The 15289-nt window shown below is 40.3% G+C and overlaps 1 protein-coding gene across 10 annotated transcripts in view; it reads left to right on the forward strand.

The window, feature by feature from the left end:
• The window catches only part of LOC134356877 (FYVE, RhoGEF and PH domain-containing protein 3-like), a 269626-nt gene that overhangs the window by 190121 nt on the left and 64216 nt on the right, over window positions 1-15289 (forward strand). For all 10 annotated transcript variants that reach the window (XM_063068102.1, XM_063068108.1, XM_063068106.1 and 7 more), the window contains 2 exons: window positions 8746-8835; window positions 14878-15014. In XM_063068102.1, the coding sequence (XP_062924172.1) occupies window positions 8746-8835; window positions 14878-15014 (227 nt within the window). The remainder of the gene's footprint in view (window positions 1-8745; window positions 8836-14877; window positions 15015-15289) is intronic.

A 15289-nucleotide genomic window follows, 5' to 3' on the forward strand; every position in this document is an offset into this window, starting at 1 on the left:
CAGAGCGATTTGCTAAAAAGGAGTCTGAGTACAGTAATCATGAAGGGAAATTTTTATATGGATCATTTTGTCTGACTTCCATCAATGTCTGAAGTGATCCTCGCAAAGCAATATTAATCATGTCCTTTTGACATGATCTTAGCTGGATGACAATATCAAGAGAAGTGGAGAGAGCAGCAAAGTACATTTGATTTTCAAAGTACATCGTACAACCTTGAGATTCGTCTCCTTACAGGCAGCCACAAAACAAAGTGCCCCAATAGAATCCATTAAAAACAAAAGAATGCTGTCAAACACCCTGTGTGCAGAGGGAGAGAGAGAAACGAACAAATCATACAGACAATAAGCGCAAGCTGATAGCATTCAGAATTGAAATTCACAACGCCAGGTGTCACTTCAGCTGATCCAGAAGTTGCAGGCCGCAGCCTCACCCCAGCATAGAGATGAGCCAGCCCTGCGGAGCAGTGAGCCAAACCAACCGGTCTCTCGCCTCTGATTCTGACACCCCGCCCATTTCAATCTGGCCCTGCACTTAAGTTATCCAAACCTCGGGGTTGCTGCTTGCCCTAGGAGTTGGGCTCCACCACCTATTTCATGTGCTTTTTAAAGGTCTCTATCATGTTTACCTCCATCACCATCCTTAGCAACACATTCCAGGCTCCCATCACTCTGTGTTTTAAAACAAAACTTCCCTTGCACATCTCCTTTGAACTTTACCCCCCTCACTTTAAAAGCATGCTCTCTAGTATTAGATATTTTGACCTTGGGAGAATCATTCTGTCTGTTTACTCTATCCACACTGCTCATAATTTTATAAACTTCTTTCAGTTCTCCTCCTGGTCTGCTGACCAAGATGCCCACCTAAGCTGGTTCCATTTGCCGAGGTTTGGTCCATATCCCCATAAACCAGGGGATCCCAACCTGGGGTCCATGGACCTCTCAGTTAATGATAGGGGTCCATGGCATAAAAAAGGTTAGGAACCTCTGCCCTAAACCTTTTCCTTTCCATTTACCCCCCCAAGTGTCTTTTAATTGTTGTAATTGTACCAACTGCAGTTGCCTTAACCAGCTCCTCTGGCATTATGTTCCGTTTGTGCACTAACCTCTTTGTGAAGAAATTTATCCCTCAGGTCCCTTTTAATTCCCCCCCCCCCTCCACTTTAAACCTACAATATGCCTTCTGATTTTTCATTCCCATTCCATGGGAAAACAACTGAGTACATTCATCTGATCCATGGCCCTCATGATTTTATACACTTCAATAAGGCACCCCCCTCCCCAATCTCCAAGGAATTAAGACCTAGAGTCCTGGTAACATACTTGCAAATATTCTTTGCGCTCTTTCCAGCTTAAGGGTGTATCTCCTATATAAGGTTAACCAAAACTACACAATACTCCATACTCAATACTCACCAGAGAAAGCAGGATCTCCCAGTGGCCACAGATTTTAATTCCACATCCCATTCCAATTCCGATATGTCAATCCATGGCCTCCTCTACTGTCAAGATGAAGCCACACTCAGGTTGGAGGAACAACACCTTATATTCCGTCTGGGTAGCCTCCAACCTGATGGCATGAACATTGATTTCTCTAACTTCTGTTAATGTCCCTCCTCCCCTTCTTACCCCATCCCTATTTATTTATTTTTCTCTCTTTCCCTCTCACAATCACTCCTTGTCTGTTCTCCATCTTCCTCTGTGCTCCCCTTCCCCTTTCTTTCTTCCAAGGCCTTCCGTCCCCTTCTCCAGCCTCATATCCCTTTTGCCAATCAATTTCCCAGCTCTTGGCTTCATCCCTCCCCCTCCTGTCTTCTCCTATCATTTCGGGTCTCCCCTCCCCCTCCCACTTTCAAATCTCTATCTCTTTTTTCCGTTAGTCCTGACAAAGGGTCTTGATCTGAAACCTCGACTGTACCTCTTCCTATGGATGCTGCCTGGCCTGCTGCGTTCCACCAGCATTCTGTGTGTGTTGCTTGAATTTCCAGCATCTGCAGATTTTCTCGTGTTTGCACAATACTCCATGTGTGGCTTTAGCAGGGAAGTAGTTTCTCACATTTGTCCTATTCTCCTTTTTGCTTAACTTAAGAGTTTCTGAACATGCAAGTTTATAACTCTGTGGTAAAAGCAGTTGGGGAAGCTGGCATTTAAGTGAACCTCAAGACCAACAATTGGTTTTTCTAACCAATGAAATGTCAAGGCCAAGAAAGAAGCAGGAGTGACTTAGAAGAAAATTGGTATTAAATCAAAAAACAGAGGACAGAAATGAGGGGTTTAAGTAAATTTTTAAAGGACTTAAGAAAAATAATTCAAATATCTAAGCCAAGAAATTCAGTTGCGTAGGAGTTTGTATTTGATGCTATATGATTGGTAGTCATTTTTAATAGAAATAAATCAAACACAACAGTTTTCTGGTCATTTTGCATTACTTAGAGGTTTTGACTGCATATTTCCCATCATGAAGCATCTTTTCAACTACCATATCAGTGAGCATTCCCTGTGTAAAGTTCCTTTTGGGGAATTGTTGGAGGAGGGGTCATGGGTTATTGGTGATGAGGAGGAGAGCTAGCACCGCATTGTCCTTGGGGTGACCTCTCATTGTACACTTTGTGAATTAGTTCTGTAGCACCGTGCTGCCTTGTGGTTAAAATGCTTGTCTAACCCTTCCCATGAATGTTTATTTTGCATTTTCACCCTCCACCTTCAGCCCATCTCCATCCTCATGTTTCTGTAGCTTAGTTTCATCCCCAAATTTTATATGTGCCCAAGGGACATTTGAGAGGTTGAGGCATGTAGGGCAAAAGGTCCTAGTCCTGTTATCTCTTATGTGAGATTTTTTTTAGGTCACCATCTAGCTATTCGGTAGTGTGGACAGGACTGCACAACCCACCACCTCCTCCCCCTTGCCTCAATCAAAGGCTGAGGTGGAACAGATATATCATGCTAACCTCAAGGGGCATTATAAAGAAATGCCATTTTTATGAAGTCCGTCTTTATTGACCTAGTTGTGAAGGGAGTTTCAGAAATGGAAAGAGTTTTTTGACTTGCATTATTTCCATGGCAACATAATTTGAGGTGGGTGAAGCGAGCTGCAAAACACTTTCTACTATTCCTTTTTAACCCAATGACTCCATCATGGGGGCTTTAATTACTCTAATCATAATAATCTTCCATTTCAGATGCTTTGGAGATCCAGTATTGCTACTCAATGAATCTGCACAGTTGCCAGTGATGTGTTCCGTGACTGCAATATATAGGCTGAATTTCTTCGGTAGAATAACAATTGTCAGATTGATATTATAAAGGACAACTTTTCAGTTGTACTGAGTCTTACAGGAAGATGGCCACACCGCTGTGTTTGGTTGCTTGTCGTCGCCTATTGCCGTTTGTTATGATTTGTACAGCACTTTGGTCAACATGGGTTGTTTTTAAATGTGCTTTATAAATAAATTTGACTTGACTTGACTTATAACCTTTTTGTAGCAAGTATCCAAAAAGAACAGAAATTGCATTTTGAAGTCCGTTTTGAATTGAATTGACTTTATCAACTTAATTTATCCTCTTTATTTGGGTACATTCACCACAATAGGATTTGGAGTGTTTCATGTGCGATGGAAGGAAATAAAGCAGAATATAGTTGTTGCGAAGGTTAGAGCAAGTTTGAAGGCAGAGAGGTGGCTGGAATAGTGATGATGAGATAAGACAGGGCTTTAAAATGGCAGGTAAGTGATAGAGAAGCAGTATCAGACCATGATGATAACTCAGCCTGCAAGCCAAGTGACATGCCATCAGCAGCCACAAGTATCCAAATGTTTGCATTTACAAGAAGCCTAATTTAGAGCATGTTTTCCAATTTTAAAAACTGACTTTTGAAAATTAGGACAGTCATGTGCACTATTTACAAGTCTTTATTTGAAGGAAGTCAGTAATTTTTACACTAATATATTTGCATTTGCAATATAGTACCCATTCGTGCAGGGTAGCATAAAGTTATAATCAGGTCAATAAAATGGAAAGACATTTGATGAATACAATTTGATGTTAAAATATGATAAAATGATATATTGTGGGAGAAACAAAACGGAGAGGGTGTAAAATACAGAAGTGGGTTCTAGAACAGGAGAAAGGATTTCTTGAAAGAAATACTATTAGCAGTTTCTGACATCTAACTAAGTTAAAGTTTTAGCAATAACTCAGACATGTAAAGGATGTTTATCTTAGTAAAACAGGTTAATCAAGCACTTGACCTACTTGATCTACTTCGTTGTGATCTTGCTCCTTATTGTCTACTGTGTAATGATTTGATCTGTATGGACTGTATCAAGACAAGCTTTTTACTGTATCTTGGTATATGTGCCAATAACAAACCATTCTACAGTGAAACTGCTGGTGGAAGACTGCATATAGATTTGATGTAGTTACCTTCATTATCTTAAGATGCAGGCATTGGAGGCTGTGCAGAATGGACTTACTGGGCTGATTCCTGGAACGAACAGATTGTATTATATTGAGTAGGTTAGACCTAAACTCATGGAAGTTTAAAAGAATGAGTTAATATTATTGAAATAGATTCTGAAGGAACTAGTCAACATAGATACTGAGAGGATGTTTTCCCATGTATGGGTATCTCAGGGCATAATTTCAGAATAAGAACTTTCCACTTAAGAGGAAAATTAGGAATTTTTTTTAAGGACTGGAATCTTTGCTATTCAATAGCTGAAAGAACTGTGGAGACTGAACCATGAAATATCCGTAGATAAGAGGGACAGATTTGATGCTGTGATTTTATCGAATAACCGAGGGGATGTGTGGCCTACTTCTTCTCCAATTTCTCACCTTTCATTTGTTCTTATTCAACTGTGTGTAAGAGGGAGAGCGCAAGTAGGGGGAAACTGTTTCCTCTTACACATGAGTTGGTAACCGGATATCATAATTTGAAAGTAATCAGCAAAAGAAAGTGAGGGGATAATGACAACAAGCAACATACATCAAAGTTGCTGGTGAACGCAGCAGGCCAAGCAGCATCTATAGGAAGAGGCGCAGTCGACGTTTCAGGCTGAGACCCTTCGTCAGGACGAAGGGTCTCGGCCTGAAACGTCGACTGCGCCTCTTCCTATAGGTGCTGCTTGGCCTGCTACGTTCACCAGCAACTTTGATGTATGTTGCTTGAACTTCCAGCATCTGCAGAATTCCTGTTGTTTGAGGGGATAATGAGACTCTTTTCTATACAAAGAAGAATTGGAACATCCAGCCCATGGGAGTTGTAGAAACAGATCTATATAAACTAATATGCAGGGGTTCACGGCAGAAGCTGGGGTGTAGGCCTAAAATGGTTATGTTTTCCAAATACAGTTATGGAGCCCACTGGATGTGAGGTAGCCATGTGTACAGCAAGATTCTGTAGTTGCTCTGAAATGAAATGTTCACTTCGACTGATATAGTTACAGAGCCAGGGTGGGATATCCTTGTATGAGGAGAGCCAAGGGAAATGGGTGACTCAGTGAGAACAGTTTGCTTTGGAGAAGTGTCAGTGGGTGTAACACAATATACTTCAAAAGTCTTGTCGTCATTATTAAATGTGAAATGTGCCCTCTCGCTGCTTCAGGCTTCGTGTCTATGGACTCACTTTAGTTCTGAATGCTGTCGTGTGTTTTTATTGCTTTTCTCTCTCTGCACATTGGGTGCTTGATGGTCTTTTTTTAAATGGGTTATTTTGGGTTTCTTGTTTTGTGGCTACCTGTAAGAAGACGAATATCAAGGTCATATCATTTGTACCTACTTTGATAATAAATGGACCTTGAACTTTAGACTAGTCTAGCTGGTCGTTATATAATACAGGGGGAAATTTTGGGAAGCCTCAGATAACAATTTGATTTCTCATCATTTGAATTATCTAATTTGAAAGACTTAATCCAAAAAATAGTCCTTTAAAGTGAGCTGTTACTGGTCTTTATTTTCAGCATAATTAAATAAAATATTCAGGCTTGCTTTTGCTGTTTTCTATATTCCTTTCGGTCACAAAAAAAGTTATGAGATTCCGATGTCTGTAGCCTGGATCCGAAAACATGGCTGACATGTGTATCAGGAAGCAGCAATGCGTGTAGGTAGATGGTGAGACTGTAGGTAGATGATGGAAAAGAATAGCACAGCTGCGGGAGAGTAGGTTTTAGCCAGAGTGAGGACCACTGAATGGCTGCCATATGGGATGGATGTCAGCTGCATAAGAAACAAAGTAAAGGATGACTGGGAAGCGTGAGTAGAAAGAGGTCATGACCGACGGATTCATATTAATGGAAAATAACACCATGACTCCATCGGCTGAACTCTGTGCTTTTATGGGGACTTCCTCTCAATGCTAGGCTAAGTGGAGTAACAATTTGTCCTTGGTTGTGCTAAATGAGAAAGCCTTCAATATTTTGGACTTTGCATGTTGTGCACTGTTTCTGAAATTGTGTTCCCCTGGATATAATGGAACCAGACACTAAAAGGCATAGTTGGATGTTTTAATACATTGTCCATAGAGCATTTGATGCTGGATGAAATTCTGTCTTTTCACATATGATCTATATGCCATGCCACAGTAAACAACACTCGTTGCTCAATTCAGAAAAAAAGTTTCCAAACTTAACATATCCACAATTTCCGTGGTCAGTCTGTCTGGGTCTAGCACGTTTTCTGTGGTGGCTGTTGAACCCAGTGCAAGATATTGGAGGGGGTGGAGGATATTGTAATCAATGTGTGAACCAAACTTTTGACCTTGCAGAAGAGAGCATATTGAAAAGATTCATCATGGGGAAAATTACGGCTGACAGTTAATCACAATTACCATACGCTCAGTGGCCACTTTATTAGATACACCTGCTCGTTAATGCAAATATCTAATCGGCCAAATGTGGCAGCAACTCGATGCATAAAAGCATGCAGAGGTTCGGTTGTTGTTCAGACCAAACATCAGAATGAGGAAGAAATGTGATCTAAGTGACTTTGACTCTGGAATGTTTGTTGGTGCCAGATGGGGTGATTTGAGTATCTCAGAAACTGCTGATCTGGGATTTTCACTCACAACAGTCTTCAGAGTTTACAGAGAATGACGTGAAAAACAAAAAAAAAATCCAGTGAGCACAGATCTGTGGTTGAGAGCACCTTGTTAATGAGAGAGGTTAGAGGAGAATAGCCAGACTGGTTCAAGCTGACAGGAAGGTGACAGTAACTCAAGTAACCATGAGTTGCAACTGTGGCGTGCAGAGGAACATCTCTGAATGCACAACTTGAAGCAGAGGGGCTACGGCAGAATAAGACCATGAACATACACTCAGGAGGTACCTAATAAAGAGGCCACTGAGTGTATCTGGTTAATATTAATACAAATTAATATGTTAATCATGAACTACATCCACAGAAACACTTTTAACAGAAAAATCATCTATTCTCTATAACTACATCAACATTGAATTTTGAATCAAGCTGTTCGATGCTGATGCTGTGCCATCAACGATGAGGCTGGATGAAACTGAAGGTCCATTCCAGGTGTACACTTCCTGGCAGCAGAGTTGTAGGGCTTCTGAGGGAGATGTAGTGACAGGAGCCACAATTCTGTTTCACATGAAGAACAAATGTACAACTCCGTACAACCAGGTAGAAGTGGCTCTATTGTGGCTGCCTGATCCTGCAATGCCTCCCTCAGTGAGGCAGTGATCTGAGATGGGAATAGTCGTCAAGCCTTGGTGAAGGCTTGACTACTGAGGCACAGAAGGCTTTGTACCAAGTGCCAGAGGATGGGATTAATATAGGTGGGTGCCCACAGGTTGGCATAGAGAGGATGGGCTGAATGGTCAGTTTCCATGCTGTGATTTCACTTTCACTGCCAACCTGCTGGAGAAGACGATATCCAGTGACAAAGATTTTAGCTCACGGACGTGACTCAGGCTTGACTTACTCCCAGCAGTAACCTGATCTTCCTCATTGCTGTGGAAGTGGTTTCTTTTACAGTATTGCTTTGCCTTCATATCAAGTTGTTTTCTGCTTTTACTGAAATGTTTTCTGCAGTTCTGCTGTGAGAGTACTGTGTTAATTTCAGAATTGGCAGTCTTGAGTTTCTATATGGCCATTATCTTTACACACTTCTTCTATGTTTCTCCATGTACTCAATTAAACTCTTAAAGCTGCACTGTCAAGTTTACAACTTTCTATTATGTGTGCTGTCACTGATGCTTTAAAGTTCAAAATTAACAGCAGAGCCTCTGGCAACATGCCCTTGCCTGGTTTATAGGTAAACTCCATAGTTTCTCTTCAGTTCTGTTCCCAGCCACGTGGGAAGATATGGTTTGCAGATTACCTTGCAATATCATATCCAAAAATATCTATTCCATATGGGCCTAAGCTTTAGCAGTGAGTGAAATCAAATGATTTGGTATTGGACTATTTGTTCACCAGCGGTGGAGTTAAGGAAATGGAAGATGTTTTAAGAGTAAGTAGTTCAAGGAATGAAGAGATTGGAGGGAAGTAAGACAGGCGGACGTGATGATGAGAGGGTCAAGTCTGTGGAAGCTTTTGTACACAATGAGAATTTTAAAGTGACATAATTTTTAGAAATGATTAACATAAGGACATACAAACTTAGGAGCAGGAGTTGGCCGTCGAAAGCAATTTCTTATCTAAGGTCGAAGTTGACTTTATTAATTTTCTTTATCTTTAATCAAAATGTACCATTTTCAAATTAGAATTATAAATGTTATTTCTTTCTCTCAGTGCACAGAGCCACAGAAATTATTCAACATTGCAAATGAGCTTCTTCTCACAGAAGAAGCCTACGTGAAAAGGCTTCATCTTCTGGATCAGGTAATGGAAAATATTAACCGGATTCAGCGTGTAATAAAAAGTTTATAAGCACATAGTTACCTTTTGATTCATACCAAAATGAACTTGGGACTTATTAAAAGTTTGCATCCAAATGTCATAAAGGGAAAAGAGTTGTTAAAGTAGAACCTTTGCCATATAAAAGGAGATGACTGAAACAAGCCATGTTATGCCTCAGGAAAGGAGAGAGAGCAAAGGAATAGAAATAGATAAAAAGGATAGAGGTGAAAGTTTAATTAAGGCTAATCATACAGTTGTTTATTATGTTGTTTTTTTCAGCTGGTTGACCAGTGAACTATTTTGGACCTGAGTCCTAAACCTGAAAATAATAACAATGAGATAACTTTAATTAAATAGTGAACCGAATCGTATACAAATTACAGTCTTTAAACTTAGTGCTTTATGTCGGCTAAATAATCTGAAAATTTATTTTGTCAATTTACAGTAGCCTGTGTTGCGATATTTATTGCTCAATACTTCACCATCAGTGAACCATCTACAACGTGTGCTATTCTGTATAGGACACTGCAGTTATTTGTCTCGATCATTTCAACAGCACATCCACCACCAAGGAAATCAGGAGTAGCAAGTTGATGGGCACATCTCATCTGTGGATTTACTTCATCTTGACCTGGAAATATATTACTGTCTTTTTGTGCTTGCTGGGTCACTAAATAGAACTTCTGTCCAATAGATCTGGTCTACGTGCAGCAGCGCGTCCCTAGGCCTAATCTCCTAGATACTAGGAGATGGGCATTAGTCACTAGCCTTGCCAGTTATGACCACATTCTTCAAATCGATTTTTATTTTAAAAAAAAAGGCTTTTTTCTACTCAATGTTACTTAGGCCAAGAGGCCAGATGGTTCATCAAGCTTTTTCCACACTATCATGGTTAATCACATGTGCATCCTCTTACCCATAGAACTTCTTGGGAAATGAAAATATTGGGAGTTGGAATAAATCCTAGAGTAAAATTTAAAATAAACTGCCTAAACTGATCAAAACCAATCAATTGTTAGACCATAAGACATAAAAGCAGAATTATACCATTCGGCCCATCGAGTCTGCTTCACCATTCCATCATGGCTGATTTATCCCTGTCAACCCCATTCTCCTGCCTTCTCCATATAACTTTTGATGCCCTGACTAATCAAGAATATACTTAACGCTTTAAATATACTTAATGACTTGACCTCTACAGCCATTTGTGGCAATGAATTCCAGATTCGCTACGCTCTGCTAAAGAGATTCCTTCTAGTCCTGGATTCACCCCTTACAGGAAACATCCTTCCTACAACCATTCTTTCCAGATCTTTCAATATACGATAGGTTTCAATGAGATTGCCCCCCTCATTGTTCTAAACTCCAATGTCTATAAGCCCAGGGCCATCAAACTTTCCTCATTTGTTAACCCTTTCATTCCCAGGATCATTCATGTGAACCTTCTCTGGGCCCTCTCCAATGGCAGCTTATCTTTTCTTAGATAAAGGGTATAAAACTGCTCATAATACTCCAAGTGTGGTCTGGCTAATGCCTTATAAAGCCTCAGCTTGACAGCCTTGCTCTTATATTCTAGTCCTCTCATAACTGAAACCCCCTTATACTGGGCGTCTCTGGAAAACCAGCTCGTTAACCACTCGTTAACGGCCACTAGATTCTGTGGCGATGAACCCACCTTTCTCCGGCTTCGTACATCCACGATGTTTACAACTTCGGTCCCGCCAAATCCGTGAGATTGGGATGTCTCGCCCACCTAAACCCGGATTTGTGTGAATGCTATGTGATTTACTGCCCCCGGCAAGAAATAACAGATCGTACAATTTAAGCAACAGTTATAAAATGAAAGAAAAAAAAATCAAAAAAGGGCATATTACTCTTAAACAGTCAAAATGTGCACCTAAGTTGGAGCTCAAATCACTCACGCGCTGGACCCTCGGTCTGTGTGAAAGCACACACCACCTTCCGAATGTCACTTGAAGTCCACTTCGAACAAACAGGTCTCCCATGGGAGTGTTGGTCCTTCCTCCTTGAGGTTATCATCTGCACAAAGCACCTTGTGCAACAGGGACGGCTTCCTCAGCCACCTTCCCTCCTGTCTTCTCCCAGCTCCTGCCAACAAAGACCTCTCTGCACGCGTCTTCTAGAACCTCCTTCCAAATCTACCATCCTGATTGGCTGACACCACATTCCTAAGTTGAATAACAAAGCTTTTTATCTCAGCTCAAACCCAAACAAGCTGAGAGCAGTACAGACTGCCAAAATGAAATACCTACAGCATAGCGGTAATATTCTTAACCAGGGCATTTCATAATGAATGCTAACACTGCATTTGTCTTTCTCACTACTGACTTAACCTGCATGTTAACCCTTAGGGAATCCTGCATAAGGACGTCCAGGTCCCTTTGAACCTCTGATTCTTGTAGTTTCTCCCCATTTGAAAAATTGTCTATGCCTTCATTCCTTCTACCAAAGTACATAACATATACTTCCCTGCACTATATGCCATCTGCCAATTCTTTGCCCATTCTCCCAAACTGTTCAAGTGCTTTTGGTGACTCCTTGCTTCCTCAGGGCATTGCCTGCCCCTCCACCTGTCTTTGTTTCCTCCACAAACTTGGCTACAAAGCCATCAATTCCATCATCCAAATCATTGACATATAACGTAAAAAAAGTGGTTCCAACACGGACCCCTGTGGAACACCACTAATTACCGGCAGTCGACCAGAAAAGGCTCCCTTTATTTCCACTCTTTGCCTCCTGCCAATTAGCCACTGATCTGTCCATGCTAATAATATCATGGACTCATAACTTGTTAAGCAGCCTCATGTATGGCACCTTGTCAAAGCTCTTCTGAAAATTCAAGTACACAACATTAACAGATTCTTCTTTGTCTATCCTGCTTGCTATTTCTTTAAAGAATTCCAACAGATTTGTCAGGCAAGATTTTCTCTTCAGGAAACCATGCTGACTTCGACCTATTTTATCATGTGCCTCCAAGTACTCCAAAACTACATCCTAACTAATGGGTTACAACATCTTACCAACCACTGAAGTCAGACTAACTGGTGTAAAATTTCCTCTTACTGCCTCCCTCCCTTCTTAAAGAGTGAAGTGACATTAGCAATTTTCCAGTCCTCTGAACCATTCCAGAATCTAGAGATTCTTGAAAGATTATTATTAATGTCCTTATAATCTCTTCAGCTATCTTTTTTAGAACACTGGGGTGTTATCCATCTTGCCCAGGTGACTTATCTACAGTACTATACACATGTAAAAAAAATCCTGTAAAGCAAAATCACTTTCAAAGATAATGAAATGGCAAGTTCCAAGATATCAAAAAAAACTATAAAGAGCAGTGAACAGTAAAAAAGTAAATCAAATTAATATTTGGTGTGCCCACCCTTTGCCGTTAAAACTGCATCAATTATTTTAGGTACATTTTCATGCAGTTTTATTAAGAAAATTGACTGGTAGGTTGTTCCAAGCACCTTGGGGAACTTGCCACAGTTCTTCTGCAGACTTTTGCTGTCTTGCTTGCTTCTGTCTCTCCAGGAATCCCAGATAGCGTTGAAGACCATACCACATGAAAGCATATAAAAAATCTAGGGTCCCTAAGACTTTTGCACAGTGCTATAACTTCAGACCTTTCATGTTCCCATTAGTAACAGCAACAATACTCATTTCTGCCCCCCTGCTCTACCCCAAAGATTCTATGTATTCTGATCCTATGTCATCTCTTCTAAGAATTTAATTTCATATTTTATCAACAGAGCTACCCACCCCCTTTGCCTACCTGCCTGTCCTTTTGATACAAGTTGTATCAGTAGATATTAAACTCCCAACTATGATCATCTTTCAGTCACAACTAAGTGATGCCCACAGTGTCATACCTGCCAAACTACAATAGTGCCAGATCATCATCTACCTTATTCCATATACTGTGTATATTCAAATATAACACCTTCAGTCCTGTATTCATTACTCTTTTTGATTTTGCCCCACTGTTACATTTCGACTCATCTCACTGACTGCAATTTTGTTCCATCATCTGCCGGTCCTTCCTCACACTCTGCCTATGCACTGCATCTAATTGTTTAGCAACTGCCCCATCCTCAGGTTTATCATTCTGGTTCCCAATCCCCTGCCAGGTTTATTTAAACCCTCCCCAACAGCTCCAGCAAACCTGTTTGTAAGGGCATCGGTCCCTCAGGTGCAGGTGTAACCCATCCTTTTTGTACAGGTCATACCTTCCTTTGAAGAGATCCCAATGATGCAGAATCCTGAGCTATACGTTTATCCTATTCTTACCCTCACTGGAGCGTGGCACAAACAACAATCTGGAGATTACTACTCTGGAGGTCTTGATTTTCAGCTTTCTACCTAACTCCCTATATTCTCTCTTCAGGACCTCCTCCCATTCCAACCTGTGTTGGTGGTAACAATATGTACCACATCTTCTGGCTGTATACCCTCACCCTTTAGAATGCTGTGGACCCAATCCGAGACAATCCTGACCCTGGCACCTGGGAGGCAAAATACCATCTGGGTGTCTTTATCACGTCCACAGAACCTCCTGTCTGCTCTCCTAGTGATGGAATCCCTTATTACTACTACAATCCTCTTCTTCCCTTCCCCCCTTCTGAAACGAACCATAGAGCCAGACTCCATGCCAGAGACCTGAGGCTGGCTCTGCGACTTATTTCTGGTCGGTCAGTCCATGCATCCCCCCCGCAACAGTATCCAGAGCGGTATACTTATTATCTAGGGGAGTGGCCACAGAGGTACTCTGCACTGGCGATATTATATTAATAAATAAAACTCTTGATTTATTCTGTTTAGAACAGGCAATGAAACATTTCCATTTTGAAGCAAGCTCTTTAATTTACACTGTTTGAAGGGATGCAGTTTGCTTGTTGTCTTCAATTACATAAAACTTCTCTTGCATTTTGGCAACTAACTAACATGACCAATAAGGTCACATGCTTGATTTCTGTGACAATTCCAATTACACACAATGTGTGCATTTTGCAGAAGCCACAGAAATAATACGTACACACCTTGTCAACTTTCATAAGCCATCTCGAACTGCAAAATGAATGGTTTGGTGATTTAGCTGAGCAGTAGATGAAAATAATGCAAGTCTGTAATGAACACTTGTATGGTGATAACATCATTACTGACACTGCAGTGCTGTCTGTTGATAGATAAATCTGTTCCCTTCTTCATTTATTCTCCTGCTTGAGGCAAACCTAATGCCATTCATTGTCTCTTTTGTTTATCTGAACTTGACAGCTTAAAAACACCTAAAATTTTTGGTGATTTTAAATTGACCAAAATTTATCAAAACGTTTCCAAAGCAGTAAACAATTAAATTTTCTCCATCAGTTAATTTGTGTTAAATTTAAAGGTGTATTATTCAAAATAGTTGTAAAGCGAACATTCAGAAGTTATCAACATTAACAATAATTGGAACACCACTGAGTGCTGTATTTGAAAGCAGTGAAATAATGGTTTCATAATCTATAAATGCAACTTCTTGTCTATGGGCTCTATAAATTGGCTGTGAAATTCATTCTGTGATGCTACATATCTCCAATTATACTCAGTGCTGTGATATCAGCATGACATCTCGTCTTTTTCATTTGTCATCATCAGACTCAAAGGAGATGAATGGTAGTTTCTGTGCTCAGAGAAATATTTTTGTCTGCTCTGTGTATACAGGGTATCTAAAATGCCAGAGGGAGTATATAAAACCGAAGTTTTATCCAGCAGTTTTCACAAAATAAGTTTGGCTTGAGTGCTTTTAAAAATATCTGTCATGTATTTAAGTGTCTCAATAGAAATGGTGATTATTTTTCAGGCGAAATTTATGAACCTTCCTTTATTGCAGGGGTTCCCAACTTTATTTTTATTCTATGGACCAATACCATTAAGCTTTGGGAACCCCCTGCTTTATTGGGTAAAACAGTATTTTCATCAATCTTGTTTACACATCTTTATCTATTGTGATGGTTCTTCACTTAGGTGTTTTGCACTAAACTGAATGAAGCCGGCATTCCACAAGAGGTGATTACTGGAATCTTCTCAAACATTTCCTCAATCTATTGCTTTCACGACAAGTTTCTTCTGCCAGGATTAAAAGCCAGAATTACAAAAGAATGGTGAGTAAGGAAAAGGGGAAGCCAGAACTGGCCAATGTTGAAACATTAAAATTGTGCTGCTGGCAATTAATTTCAAATGCTTCGTTGCTGGCCACACATCCTGAATGGGTTAGCAGATGGCTGGTGTTTGAAATTACATCTTTTCTGATTGTCCCCTAAGATCCATGTTTCCTAAGGGAAAAAAAAAGATTTTTGAAAGAACATGATATATTTGAATAACTTGCCAGTCAAGACATTGAAATTTAAAATTCATTCTAAGAATTTCTCCACAGAAA

The sequence above is a fragment of the Mobula hypostoma genome, chromosome 15, assembly GCF_963921235.1.
Source record: "Mobula hypostoma chromosome 15, sMobHyp1.1, whole genome shotgun sequence".
Classification (NCBI taxonomy): domain Eukaryota; kingdom Metazoa; phylum Chordata; class Chondrichthyes; order Myliobatiformes; family Myliobatidae; genus Mobula; species Mobula hypostoma.